The 14,014-nt window shown below is 37.4% G+C and overlaps 1 protein-coding gene across 1 annotated transcript in view; it reads left to right on the plus strand.

Annotated features, from left to right (window-relative positions):
* Positions 1–14,014, plus strand: part of Lrba (LPS responsive beige-like anchor protein) — a 540,702-nt gene that overhangs the window by 51,606 nt on the left and 475,082 nt on the right. Inside the window, exons 3-5 of the mRNA XM_051157393.1 lie at positions 5,377–5,608; positions 6,091–6,191; positions 10,716–10,811. Of these exons, the coding sequence (XP_051013350.1) occupies positions 5,377–5,608; positions 6,091–6,191; positions 10,716–10,811 (429 nt within the window). The remainder of the gene's footprint in view (positions 1–5,376; positions 5,609–6,090; positions 6,192–10,715; positions 10,812–14,014) is intronic.

Here is a 14,014-nt window from a genome sequence, read left to right on the forward strand (position 1 = left end):
TTGCCTATTTTTATTTTATGTGTATGGTTGTTTTGCCTGCATGTATATCTGCGTACCACATGTATGCAATGCCTACAGATGACAGAAGAGGCCAGATCCCCTGGAACTGGAGTTACAGATGGTTGTGAGCCACCATGTGTGTGCTGGGTATAGAACTCATGTCCTCAGGAATGAGATGCTGGGATCTGTATGCTTTAGGACACAGTTCTCCTGGTAGATGGACCTGGACAGTTGTGATTATGGCATCTGAAGTTACATTGGTCACATAAACCCAGGTATAAATCTGTGAAACCAACAACTCTTTTTAAAAATTTTTAATTAAGGGCTGGAGAGATGGCTCAGCGCTTAAGAGCACCGACTACTCTTCCAGAGGTCCTGAGTTCAATTCCCAGCAACCACATGGTGGCTCACAACCATCTATAATATGATCTGATGTGCACTGTATACATAATAAATAAACAACAACAAAACAAATACCTTGGGGAAAAAATTTTTTTTAATTAATTAAAAATTTAAGTGTATGGACCTTTTGCCTGTGTGCATGTCTGTACACCATGTGTGTGCCTGATGCCTTTGAGGCTAGAAGAGGCTTGGATCTCCTGGAACTGTAGTTACATATGGAGTAAGCCATCATGTGAGTGTTAGGAATCAAGCCCTGGTCCTCCGGAACAGCAGCCAGTGCTTGTAAGCAATGACCTATATTTCCCTCCCCCTCCCCCCAGATCTTAAGAGACAGGATTTCACCATGTAGCACTGGGCAAGTTGGGACTTGTTATCTATACTGTATTCGCCTTGAACTCACAGAGATGTGCAAATAGAGTATCTTAAAACTAAATCCATTCCCTTTAATTCTGAAGCTTTTTGCTTTTCTTGGAGCTTTGTCTGCAAACATTTTGAAGAAAGTGCAGCCCAAAGGCTTGCTATTGACAATTAAATCAAAGGATATTGTGGGGTTGACCACACAGCAGCCTTGTAAAGCTTCTTAAAATTAAAAGCTGTAGTGGGCGTGGTGGCCCACGATTACAAGCGTGGGAGGCAGAGGCAGGCAGATCACTATGAGTTTGAGTCTGGCCTGGTCTACAAAGTGAGTCTAGGACAGCAAGGCTACACACACACAGAAACCCTGTCTCAAAAAAAAAAAAAAAAAAAAAAAACAGGGAAATTTCTGGATTCCAAGAAAATACATACTTATTTTTTTTTTTTTAGCAATGTGCAATGAATGTATGATTTAGAAAGTGAAAACATTTTCTAACTCAATAATAATGCAGGATAGTCATCAGTTACAGTCTTTGGGAAGATATGTTTATGTAAGGAGTGCATAATGTATCTGCCCCCCAAAAGCTAACATCCTTTCTATGTTGAAAGCAAATAGCAATTTAGAAGGACTTTCTGATATAAAACAAATGCAAAAGTTGGTTTTTAATTTTCATTGACAACTAATTTTAATAGTATCCCTGGTACACACACCCATATATTCATGCACATTAAACAAGAAATGTAATAAAACACAGTCACAGGTATTATTTTCTCAGGTATATAATTTCTGAGAAACTTTAACTATAACTATGTACACTATCCAGTACCTGTAATGGAGAGACCAAAAGAATAGTGATTTCTGAAAAGTAGGCAAGCGCTTGTCCTGTTGAGAGTCTGGGCAGTGGGTTGCTGCGGTGACTCTAGTTATCAGGATCCATGGGTATTGGTACACTGTGATGTTCACCATGAGATGGATGCTTACCTTCTGAGGTGGCCTCTCTAACTAATGTCACTGTTTATGTATCTTATGTACTATGAAGGAACACAGTTGGGAAGACTGGTCGTATTCCCCCCCCCCTTTTTTTTTAAGAGGAATGCCAAGGCTGAGATGGGAGGGTTATGAGTTTGAGGCCAGCCTAGGAAAGTAATGAGTTCAAGTTCAAGTTGGAACTCTGTTTTCCCCTAACTCTGTGTTAATACCTTTTTATGTATTCTTCTCTCTTCCAAAACTGTGCTGAGTTTTTTTTTAAGTGCTAATCCTGAGGTATCCATTTTCCCCCAGGACCTATTCCTGTATGAATGTGACACGCTGCATGGAAAAAACACATTATCTTAGTTCATTTTCTCTTTTCTTTCCTTTCTGGGGGTTCATTTTATGTATAAACAAACTCAGAGCAAGAGTGATTGACACATTTTTGGACAAGTCACAAGAAATAGAACAATATCTGGTTAGTGGCAGGCTGAGCTTATACTCTGCCCAGTCTTTCTGTTACGTGGTGCTTGTGTCCTGTGTGTGAGGAGAGACTTAACAAGTTCACACTGTCAGGAGTCGGCACAGCCCTGTGAAGGGCCGGGGTGTTGAGTCACAGTCTTCCAGCCTCATAAATCTTTTCAAGAGAAGGTATACTTATTTTTCACCCTCCTGTATTTTGCTTTTTCTTTTTTTTAATTTTGAGCATATAAATGACTCAGTTTAGTGACTAATTTTAAATTAAGTCATTTTATTAATAAAACTATTGAGAAGAAAATTGTCATGTTCAAATTAAGGTCTAGGCACAAAAGTTGTAAAGGTTCACTTGAATTCTTTGAATAAAATACTTTAAAAGGTCTATAATCATATACATTAAACTGTGACCTATATAAAGCATGTTATGCCACCCTGAAGGTTGCTATAAAAATTGTTTATGAAGTTCATGCAAGACTAAAATATGTTGAAATGGAGAGTTTTGAAAAATGTTCTATATAGCATAGGAGACCAAATCATGCTAAAATGCAGGCAAAGACTATACATCAGTTTCCAAGCTACATTATTCAAAAAATACAACCATAAAAAGGTAATAAGATTACATTTTCACATTTCATGGCTGGTAAAGTGCATTAGGCTGCTCAGATATTCATAACTCCCTGTGACATTTGGGAGATTACATTTTGGAGTGCAGAGCCATTACAGCCGCTCAGATAATAACCCGCGGTGCCTGGGCCTGGGTGTGATCCCCGACATTGGAGACAAATTTGTGTTTTGAAGGTTGATCAGCTTCAAATAACTATTAGAAAGGGTTAACCTGACGTACTGTAGGCTCTCTGCCTGGCTTTTAAGAATAATAGATATGCATGCATACAGTATATCAAATATGCCACACATTTGTATGTACAAATCTCAGTCATCAATTTCCTCCTTGAAAGGCGTATCTTCTAATATTTAATGCAATGGAAAAATATTTAAAACACCTGTCTGCATATTGCTTTCACACTATAAGCTCAATTTAGAAGCTGGTGAAATATTTGGGGCCTTTTTGGAAATTGCTTTCCAAATTAATTCTATAGCTTCCTGGAAGGGTGGTTGCTGATGGAAATATATACAGATCAGAGTGAAAGATGGGTGTACGCAATATTAAGGTGAAGGTCAGGTCTCCCAAGTTAGTTGCAATGAGGTTTTTGTCCTATTTAGTTCTACCCAGAAGACATATAATTGTTGAAGAAATTTTCACAGTATTAGAATTCTCTCTTACTATTTTATTTATTTATTTTTGCAGTAAGTTGCTTCTTTATGTTGGTTGATTTGTCCACATGTTTGAGTGCATTTGAGGCAGTGTCTTTCTGTACTCAGTTGAGAACTTTCAGTTACTTCCTACTATGTTGCTGAAGTTGTCTTCCTTACTGCTGTGTCTAAATGATTCTCACAAAACCTTTTCTCTTCATGCACGGCTCACATGGAGCAGTGACTGTAGGGTAATGTGTTGTTAGGTATAACATTGTATAGGGTTATTGGTGTTTTGTGGCTGTGGAGATTTATCGTTCATTTGCTGCCTTTCTGAGACTTTATAGTACTTTCTGACCAAAAGTTACTCGTATGATCCAAGAAGTTACTCTTTAATTTTTCATTCTTTGTGTGCACCTTGACAGATGTGGTACCCATTTCCTCAACGGCACCCTTATATGAGAACACTTGTTTCTCCAAATCCATAGTACATTTTATTATGTACATTATTAATGATTTGGAAAGTTTATAACATGTAAATACAATTTTTGTTTTTAACATTGATTTTGTGAATAAAATTGTGGTTTTATTCATATGTTGTAGTGTCATTTGTAATCATTATATTCATTATTTTGTCCCAAACTTTACTTTTTAAAATTTTCTTTTAGGAAGTTGTTTATATTTACCACATGAATTATGAATGTTTTTCTCCAATGTGTGATTATATTCTGATTTTATGACATTTTTGCTTATGCACTTAAGTCACTCCCCCACCCTAATTACTTAAGATTAAGACTAGAGTCTAATACATGCTAGGTGAGCACTGTATACTGAACTGTAGATCCTGTTCAGAATTTTAATTTATATTAGTTAAATTTGAGAAGTCCAGAAATCCTAACAAAATATTTTTTCCTGTTTTCTGCAGTAGCCCAAGCTGGCCTTGAGTTCACTATTCAGCAATGAATCATCTTAATGCATGTGCTCTCTGTCTCTATCTCTGTCTGTCTGTCTGTCTGTCTGTCTGTTTGTCTCTCTCTGTCTCTGTGTCTCTCTCTGTGTGTCTCTGTCTCTGTCTCTCTGTCTCTGTCTCTCTGTCTCTCTCTCTGTCTCTCTCTCTCTCTCTCTCTCTCTCTCTCTCTTTTATTTTAAGATAAGGTTTCATTATATGGCATCCTGGCCTGGGTTTGCTAAGTGGACAGACTGGTCTCGAACTCAGAGATATGCTTGCCTCTGCCTTCTGGAGTGCTGAGAAAGGGGTGTACCACCATACCACCCTGCCTGGCCTTTTATTTTTTCCTTTAAAAAATTAGTTCATTTTAATTTTATGTGTATGAGTGTTTTGCCTGCATGTATGTAGGTGTCCTGTATGTGTGCCTGGTGCCTTCAGAGGCCTGAAGAAGGTTACTTGGAATTGGAGTTACGGATGGTCATGTATAAGCTGTCATATGAATGCTGGGATCCCAACACACATCCTCTGTGTTAGCATAAAGTGCTGTTAGCTTCGGAGCCATCTCCAATCCTGATCTTGAACTCTTGATCTTCCTGCCACATCTCGAGCACTGGGATTGTGGGCATCTGGCCTGGAGAGCTTAGAAAAGCGTTTAGCTCGCAAGCTTATAAAACACTCTCCTATCATTTCATGCAGCTGGTGGTGGCTGACTTAAATTACTCTATATTTGTTATTTTGAAAAAAAATATATTTTTTATATTCTAAGTCTTTAAACTAATTTGTGCTATCTAGATTTCAAGATTTCTTCAGAGGATTTATTTTTTGAAGATTTAAAAAATATTGAACATTTTGTTGTTGGAGGGTAGGGAGTGACGCAAATGGGTAGTCATTGCCAATTTGAAGTTTAGGAACAAATGATAATAGATGTAGAATAATATCTTAAAGTATGTTTTTGTTTGTTTTCCCTTGGAAGCTGGTAGGAGGCCAGTTTGATCTGGAGATGAACTTCATTATCCAAGAAGGCGAGAGTATCGTCTGCATGGTGGAGTTGCTGGAAAAGTGTGACATTACTTGCCAAGCAGAAGTCTGGAGCATGTTTACAGCCATTCTGAAGAAGAGCATACGAAACCTTCAAGTCTGCACAGAAGTCGGCCTCGTGGAAAAAGTGCTTGGGAAAATTGAGAAAGTTGACAGCATGATTGCAGGTATAACTTTTCTGTAGAGATGTGTGTAAGGAAGTAAGTTTGATTCTTAAATGTTGTATTTTTAAAATTTCTTTTAGCAATACTTATAAAAACAAATGTTTTGGTTATGTAGCTTGCTATGTTTTTATTTTTAAGTGTGTGTGTGTCTCTGTGTGTGTGTGTGTGTATCTGTGTGTGTGTGTGTGTGTCTGTGTGTGTGTGTGTCTCTGTGTGTGTGTGTATCTGGTGTGTGTCTGTGTGTGTGTGTCTGTGTGTGTGTGTGTGTGTGTGAGAGTGTAATGCCTACAGAGGAAGAGGTGTGGATACTCTTGGAGCTGGAGTTTAACTCGGGTTCTCTTAACCACCGAGCTGTCTCTCCAGCCCCACAGTGTGCATCTGTACCTCCTGTGTCCAGACTTGTAAATGAGCACACGTGTTTTAATTCTTTATCTCTAGAAATATTAATGGCTCACCTATTTCATTGTTTGTTTGCTTTTTCTCAGATCTTCTCGTTGACATGTTGGGAGTACTGGCCAGCTATAATTTGACAGTTAAAGAACTAAAGCTCTTCTTCAGTAAACTTCAAGGAGATAAAGGACAATGGGTAAAAAAAAAAAAAGTGAAAATAAAATATCACAAGCCCTAAATGCTCTGGTATTTGAAAGTGCCCCTCCCAAGCACATTAGTAACTTATAAAGTGATAGATGTTATTCCACATGTGGTACTTGTCAAATTGAGGGGGAAGAGAATAATCAAAATAGCATCTTTGTATGCATGCTGCCTTTGTTTTGTGTGTCCTAGGTAGACTACTAATGTGATTCTTGTTAAATTGGTGTTTTAAAACTATATATCTATTATTTATTGGAGTTTTAAATGTGTTAAGTTGCACCCAATATCCTGTTCTGAGTGGTAATGGCCCTTCAGTTGAACAGCACAACACGGAGCAGGGTCCTTGCAGGTTAGAGCCATGCTCCTCAGGTGCAGGGTCCTCGCAGGTTAGAGCCATGCTCCTCAGGTGCAGGTGGGTGGCCTTTCGTAGTAAGTGGTGGTGAACTTGTTCTGAATCCCAGGTACCTTATCAAAATTTTTCTCCCCGCTTTTTTTTACTTAGCTGTGTTTTAGAGGAATACTAGTAAATTTTTGCTCCATTTTTGTTTCTAGCCATTAGAGACTTCTTTAGAACATTGTCTTTAGTTTAGCCAGCTGCCTTATAATTTGTAGGTCTATTAAATTTAATCTATATTTGTGCCCTATAGTTTGTTGTGTTAAAATTTATATTCTTGAGTTTATATGTTGCAAACTCTTGCTCTCTGGTGCTTTCCAAAGTTTTATTCTGATGATAACTGACGTTAGTTATAGTCTTGCGTAGATTAGGTTATTAATTTTTCCCCTTTGTGACTTTGTAATTTTCATCAAATTTTGAAAAAAATTGTCATTTCTTTAAATACTACTTCCTTTTATTCTTCATTTCCCCCTTGTTTAGGGCACAAAACGTTAGGTAACTCTAGTTTTTATTAAATTAAATTTTTTTGAAAAAGATTTTTTCCCTCATTGTCTTCACTTGGGATTGTGTAAGACTTATAGCCTCACAAGGGTTCCTTTCCACTTAGCTCCATTGGTAGAGCCCAAGTTAGATCTCTTGATACTGTCCCATAGATCTCTGAGAACTGGCTACTTTGCTTCCTTCCATTCTCTTTTCATTTTGAGTTTTGTTTTACATAGGTCTTATTGCTTTAGCCTGAACTTAACTTTTTACCCTTTCTTGGGGTGGTGTTGTTTGTATGTGTGTGCTTGTGCCTGTGGAGGCCACAGGACAGCCTGGATGTTATTCCATAGACAGTGTCCACCTTATTACCACATAAATACCTTTTATTTTCCTAGACCATTGCCCAGTAGGCCAGGTTGGCTGCCAGTCAGCCATGGGATCTGTTTGTCTCCTCTTTTCCAGTGCTGGCATTATGAGCATAGATTACCACACCTTGCTCACTCTTTTTTTTTTTTCCTTCAAGACAGAGTCTAATTGTAGCTAGCCCAAAACACACTATGTAGATTAGGCTAGCCTCAAACTCACAGATATCTGCCTGGTGTGTGCTACCGTGTGTGGCTGTGCACATTGCCTTTAAAATATGGATCCTGAGGACTGCAACCAAGTCTTCATGCTTGTGCTCCAAACACTGTACTCACTAAGTGGTCTCTTCAGCACTCTTCCACTTAAGAATTCTTTTACTTCATATTTCCCTTTCAGTTCCTGACAATGTTGTTAATCCCAGTGATGACACTGACGATCCAATACCAATACCATAGTAATCTGTATGGCTCTGTAATGTTATCACAGGATACTCAGAAGAGATTATTTTAAATGTATTTTTTTTATTCTTTAACAATTCCATATGTGTATATAATCTGTTTTGATCATATTTATCCTCTATTACCTTCTGTTATCTGGACTCAAATATTGTATAGCAGATAAAAACCACTGCATAGGATTGAAAAGAGGAGGTGGGTGCAAAGTCCCTTCCCTACCTAGGAAGGTGTTTGACATTAATACCTACCTGTTGGGAAAGGGTAAATCAGTTTCTCCAGTGGAGTTTCACTGCATATATCAACCCCATTCCAGGGCAGGCCCCATACTCAGGAGTAGTTGGCTGGCTCAAAATGAGATGTGTATGGGATTTTTTTTTTTTTATGTATGTGTGTATGAACGTATGTATGTGATTTTTCTTTTGTTTTTCCCTTTTTTTATCTTACTATTTTTTGTTTATTTGCTTTGGTTTTCATTTTATGTTTCATTCTCTTGACTTTTGTTATTAAGTGGGGGAATGAGAACGCATGAAGTTAGGTTGTTAGGGGGGTAGGAAGGATAAGGGAGAAGTTGGGTGTGGTGCAGCATGGTCAGAATACATTGTATGGAAAAGTACTATATTTAGAAGATAAATAAATTCAAAACAATAGTAAGAGAGTAATCTTTCAGCTGAATGATATAAGTTATATAACATAATTTAAGAGCTAAGAAAAATACACTATATTTTTATTTGTATATGTATGTGTATGTGCATGCACACATGTATTTTTATGACATTTAGTAGTCAGAGGACAACCTGCCGGAGCTGGCTCTCTCCTTCCACCGTGTGTGTTCTGGGGATTGAACCCTGGTTGACAGTTTTGGCAGCAGGCACCTTTAACTGCTGTGCCCTCTTATAGGCCCACAGAAACATTTTTGACAGACTACATAACACAAATATTATACACGGTAATATAACTGTTTATGGTAAGGAGGACAATCAGAGTAGGCTTAGAAGGTAAAGGTAAAATAATAAACCACCAATTCTTTACAGTTATACATGCCAGCTTCTTCTACCTGTGACTTTGATAGTAGTAGAGTGAAAAATCCCTGTTTCTAATCCTACAGACAAATATATGGTTTTTGCATGTGGAATACATGCATCAATGAACGTGGTTATTTGTAAGGATTCTTGACATATGACAATTTTTTTTCCTTAAAGGCTTTTCAGTGTAGTGTTCCTATAACAGTGTCTGTGGGAGGGATTATCTTATGTTTTGTTGTTGATTTGTTGACAGGAAAAGGAATTTGGAGGAATGCCTTTTCTAGATAGAAATGCTATAATATTCTAATTATATTTGCTGTTGCACTTATTTTTTGTTACTTTTTCTTTGAAATATATTTAACAATGAGTGTGATCGTAGTTTACTTGTTATTAAGCATATTTTTCTATGGTTGATCAAAACTATTTCTTAAATTGAAGTTTTTCATTTACTAGTAAGATAAAAGGCTACTAAACTTTCACATAGTAACAATAACTTAGAATAGTAAACAAAATAAGATGGGCACAAACTAATGATTTCACCCATGGTTTGACCCTGTTTTCAGCTCGTAATAAAGAAGAATGAGTATCCTATATTTTACTGTATTTCCTTATAGACTGATTAAGATGGTAATGTGTATCTGATTGCCCCTGGCTTTTCTTATAAATATTAATGAGATTTTCATTTTAGTTCTTGATTGTTTCATGTACTAGATATTTTTGAGGGACAAAGAAACATTAAAACAAATATAATATGCCCTTATATATGCTGTGCGTTTGAGGCATATTGTAGAAGGGAATACGCTAGGGAAATGTAATCACTTCTTTGAGTTCAGGGAGGACTCTCCTGAGGAAGTGGACATTAAGATGAGCTTTGAAGGGTATGAAGGATTTCCTTGGTTTGCAGCAGAGTGAGGTAGGCTTCGGGAGCACATTTTAAACAAAAGGAATAGCTTGTACTCAGGCAGTGCTGAGGAAAGACTTTTATGAGAAGGCATTGTGGATAGAATCCGGGAGGCAAGGACACGCAAAATGACATTAGGTACAGATCCGATGTGGGAGGCCACTTTAAAGGTGTTCTCTGTGAAAGGGAGGAGAGTGAGCGCATAATGTCACGGTGAGGCCATGGCCTTTAGAGCTACACTGAGTTCTGATTCTGACCTTATCAGTTACTGTTTGACCTGAAATGTGTTGCTCTGCCTCTTAGTTCACTGCTATAAAGTCAGGAAAATAACAGAACCACCACTTAGGTTGGTCATGACGTTAAAATCTTACGCCTTTTTATTTTAGTTTTGTTTTTTGGTGTTTTTGTTGTTGTTGTTGTTGTTGTTTTCGAGTCCTGGAATCATTTTGTAGACTAGACTGGCCTCAAACTCTTGGAGATCTGCCTGCCTCTGTATCCCCAAGTGCTGGGATTACAGGTGTGTACCACTGCACCCAGCACATCATGACTTTTGAAAAATACCTTTGGCATTGGAGTATGTATTATTTAGTATTTGTTACATTAAGATGTATAGAGGAGTTGGTGGCAGTTTGTAAGTTTTAAAGTTCAATATTTGAAGTACTTGAGGTGTAAAATAATACCAGTTTATATTTACTGAACAACCAATGTGTAGTATTACAGAAAAAAAGTCATAGAATTCATTATATTGTGAAGATATTTGAAAATAGCATTGTTTGTTCCTATATATACCTTTTAGGTCATAGTATTATTCAGTTATTTTTGCATATATTAACGCATGACTATTATTAAATATGTTTTGTTTTATCGAGAATACGATGATTAATAAACCATTATTTTGTAGCCTCCGCATGCTGGGAAGTTGTTGTCCGTGTTAAAGCATATGCCTCAGAAGTACGGTCCCGACGCCTTTTTCAACTTCCCAGGGAAGAGTGCTGCAGTAAGTAAACACGCATGAAACGAACACTCCGATCTCTCTTTTCCTTTGCTTGTTGGAAGTGCAGCCTTGTAATCACAAGACATTGTGTTTGGCAGAAGCTTTTCTGCATAGTTTACTTAATCCTTAGAACAGTTTTCTCCTAGCTGTTTGAGAGACAGAGAAATGGATGCTTAAAGCATTAGAGAGCACTGCCCACTCGAAGCTTGCTTCAGTAAAGGAGTAACAGCCTTCCTTTCATATGTACTTACGCTATTCTGTATGTTTATCCTATTAGCTCTCAGTGTGGAACACTTCGACTTTTTGTCTTTCTGAACATTGTTTTTTTTAAGTTTCATGTATCCTTTTCTTTTCTTTCTTTTTTTTTTTAAACACCTGGTATGTAGAAAGAATAACTCTTTGAAACTTAGGCACATTATCCTGCTTTGTAATAAATTCTATTTTTCCTATTTATTTATTTAATCTCTTTACAGTTTGGTTCCCCCCCTCTCCCTCCTCTTAGTCTCACCCTCATGCCCGTTTCCCCCCATTTTCCACTCTTCTTCTCAGAGAAGAAGAGGCCCCCCGCCCCATGGGTACCAACCCACTCTGGCACCTCAATTCACAGCGGGACTAAGCGTATCCTCTCCCACTGGGGCCTGACAGGGCAGCCCAGCTAGAGGAAAGGGGTCCAGAGGCAGGCAAGAGATTCAGAGACAGCCCCTGCTCCAGTTGTTAGGCGACCCATATGTAGACCACACTGCACAACTGCCACATACGTGTAGGGGGTCTAGGTCCAACCCGCGCATGCTCTTTGGTTGGCTGTTCAGTCTAAATACACATATTTTTTGAGATACAGTCTTGCTATACTGCTTCAGGCTAATATCAGACTTCCAGTGTTGCCCAGGCTGGCCTTAAACTAGAGCTCTTACTGCCTGTTGAGTAATCCTTGCCTCTTGAATGTTGGCATTAGTGGTGTATGCCACTGTAGCTGGACATAATCGGCAAGCACACTGTCACTGAGCTATATCCTTAGTCTTTTTATCTATTCTATTATTATTTTATAAATAAGACCAATATGTATGGTAGTGATATTTGTAATATCTCAAAGTGCTAAAGTGCACACACATACTCTAGATATGTCATTTGTGGAATCTGTAAGCAATTCATTATTATATTAGTCTATAATAAATTACTTTTTAGAGGCTCTTCAATTGTTTCTTTTTCTGAGCTAGTCTTTCATTGTTTATTTCTTTGCTAATTAAAAAATGTTGCACTTTTTTCTATGTAGTTAGGCACTCTCTGCTTAAAGATAAGAATATACTTTGGAAGGACATTTGTAGTGTGTTGATTCATGCCTACAATTCCAACATTCTGGAGGTGGAGGCAGAAGGTCACTGGGTCAAGGTCATCTTCAGCTACATAGGGAACTTGAAGCCAGTCTGAGGCTAAATGCTTTTGTGATACTTGATTTGCTTTTTGGGGTTTTCTTATTTTGTTTTGCTTTTGTCTTACTGTGTTGTGTAAGCTAGCGTCCTATTTAGAGTCTTACTACCTTAGATCCTAAGTGTCTGAATTTGTAGGCATGTTTCCTATCACCCAGTTCATATGAAAAATTCAAATATTAAGTAGAGGATATATAACTTTCTTTTACAACTTTTGCTTTTTTCCTTTATAATTTTTCTTAAGAACCATTTTTTGAAGCTCTCAGATAAGTTTAGTTTCTTGCCATTGAGCTTATTGTTAACCTCTGACATGCAAAAGTGTTTTCATAAAATTAACCATTTTTCGTACATGATATTAAGACTCATTGTTTATAGTTCCCTGAGGTTGAAATCTGTTCTTTCTGCTACTTGCATTTATCTTGAAAGTGGGGCAGTTTCAGCTGAAGAGCTTTTGAAATTTTAAGAGATTAGGTGTTTAAATAAATAAGTTAAAATAACTTCAGTAACTCTTTTCTTCAACGATAGCTTCAAAAGGAAGCTGTAAAGTTTCTAGGCAAAGGATACCCTAGGCAATTGGCCATTAATGTATCTGCTCTAGAGACAGACATACTCAGTTTTTTGTGAGCGCGCGCACAACACACACACACACACACACACACACACACACACACATACACACACACACACATACACACACACACACACACACGTAAGACAGGATCATCCTCTGTAGCTTTTGTTGGGTTGGGACTTGCCATGTAGACTAGCTCAGACTCAAACTCATAAAGATCTGCCTGTCTCTGCCTCCCCAGGGCTGCAGTTAAAAGTGTGAATCTCTACAATCAGCCTTGCAAATTGTCTTTTTATTCTTTTATAAGAATTCTTATATGTTTTGGATAAGACTCCTTTATTAGATAATCAGTTTGGCAAATATTCCCTCTTATTCTTACATCATGTCTTTTAAATTTTTAAAAGGTGTCTTTCAAAGCTAGGTTTACATTTCATTGAAGTTGAACATTTTTTTTTTAAACGCATATGTTTTGGTTGGCATAATGGTGAAGGTATTGTCTGATGCAATAAAGACCTTATCTATATGCCAGTACCTATATGCCAGTATTTATATGCCAGTATAACGTGTTCATTAATATGTCTTTTCATGGGTTTTGAATCTGGTAGTGTGTCTTCCAGCTTTGTTTTTAACTTTTAAAGACTGTGTTGCTATTTAGAAGCCCTCTCATATAATATTACAAATAAATCTCTCTCTCTCTCTCTCTCTCTCTCTCTCTCTCTCTCTCTCTCTCTCTCTCTCTCTCTCTCTCACATACACACACACACACTGGTTAGTTTATTTGAGATAGGGTTTCCTTCTGTAGCCCTGACTGATTTGTTACTTGCTATGTAGACCAGGTTGGCCTTGATGTTCCAGAGATCTACGCCCCTGTGCCTTTCAGGAGCTGGGATTAAAGGCATGTGCCACCATACCCACTTAATAGTATATTTAAAAAGTTTAGACTAAGTGGTAAAGCCACATATAAAATGATTTATGACTACCATTTTGAAAAATGTATGAAATAATCTTGTTTAGTTTTATATTTGTGGTTTATAGAAACAGCACATACTAAGTCCTTTAACTTCTTTCTAACTTTTTAGTTTTTATTTTATTTTTTGGTCAGATTTCATGTTTGCTCTCAGTACTATTTCTTTAAACTAGAATCTTTCTGGCTATGTCCATAGTAAAAAAAGAAGTAGACATGAGTTTGGTCTCAGCAGGCTAACACTGAA

Source organism: Acomys russatus, chromosome 15 (genome assembly GCF_903995435.1).
Source record: "Acomys russatus chromosome 15, mAcoRus1.1, whole genome shotgun sequence".
Lineage (NCBI taxonomy): Eukaryota > Metazoa > Chordata > Mammalia > Rodentia > Muridae > Acomys > Acomys russatus.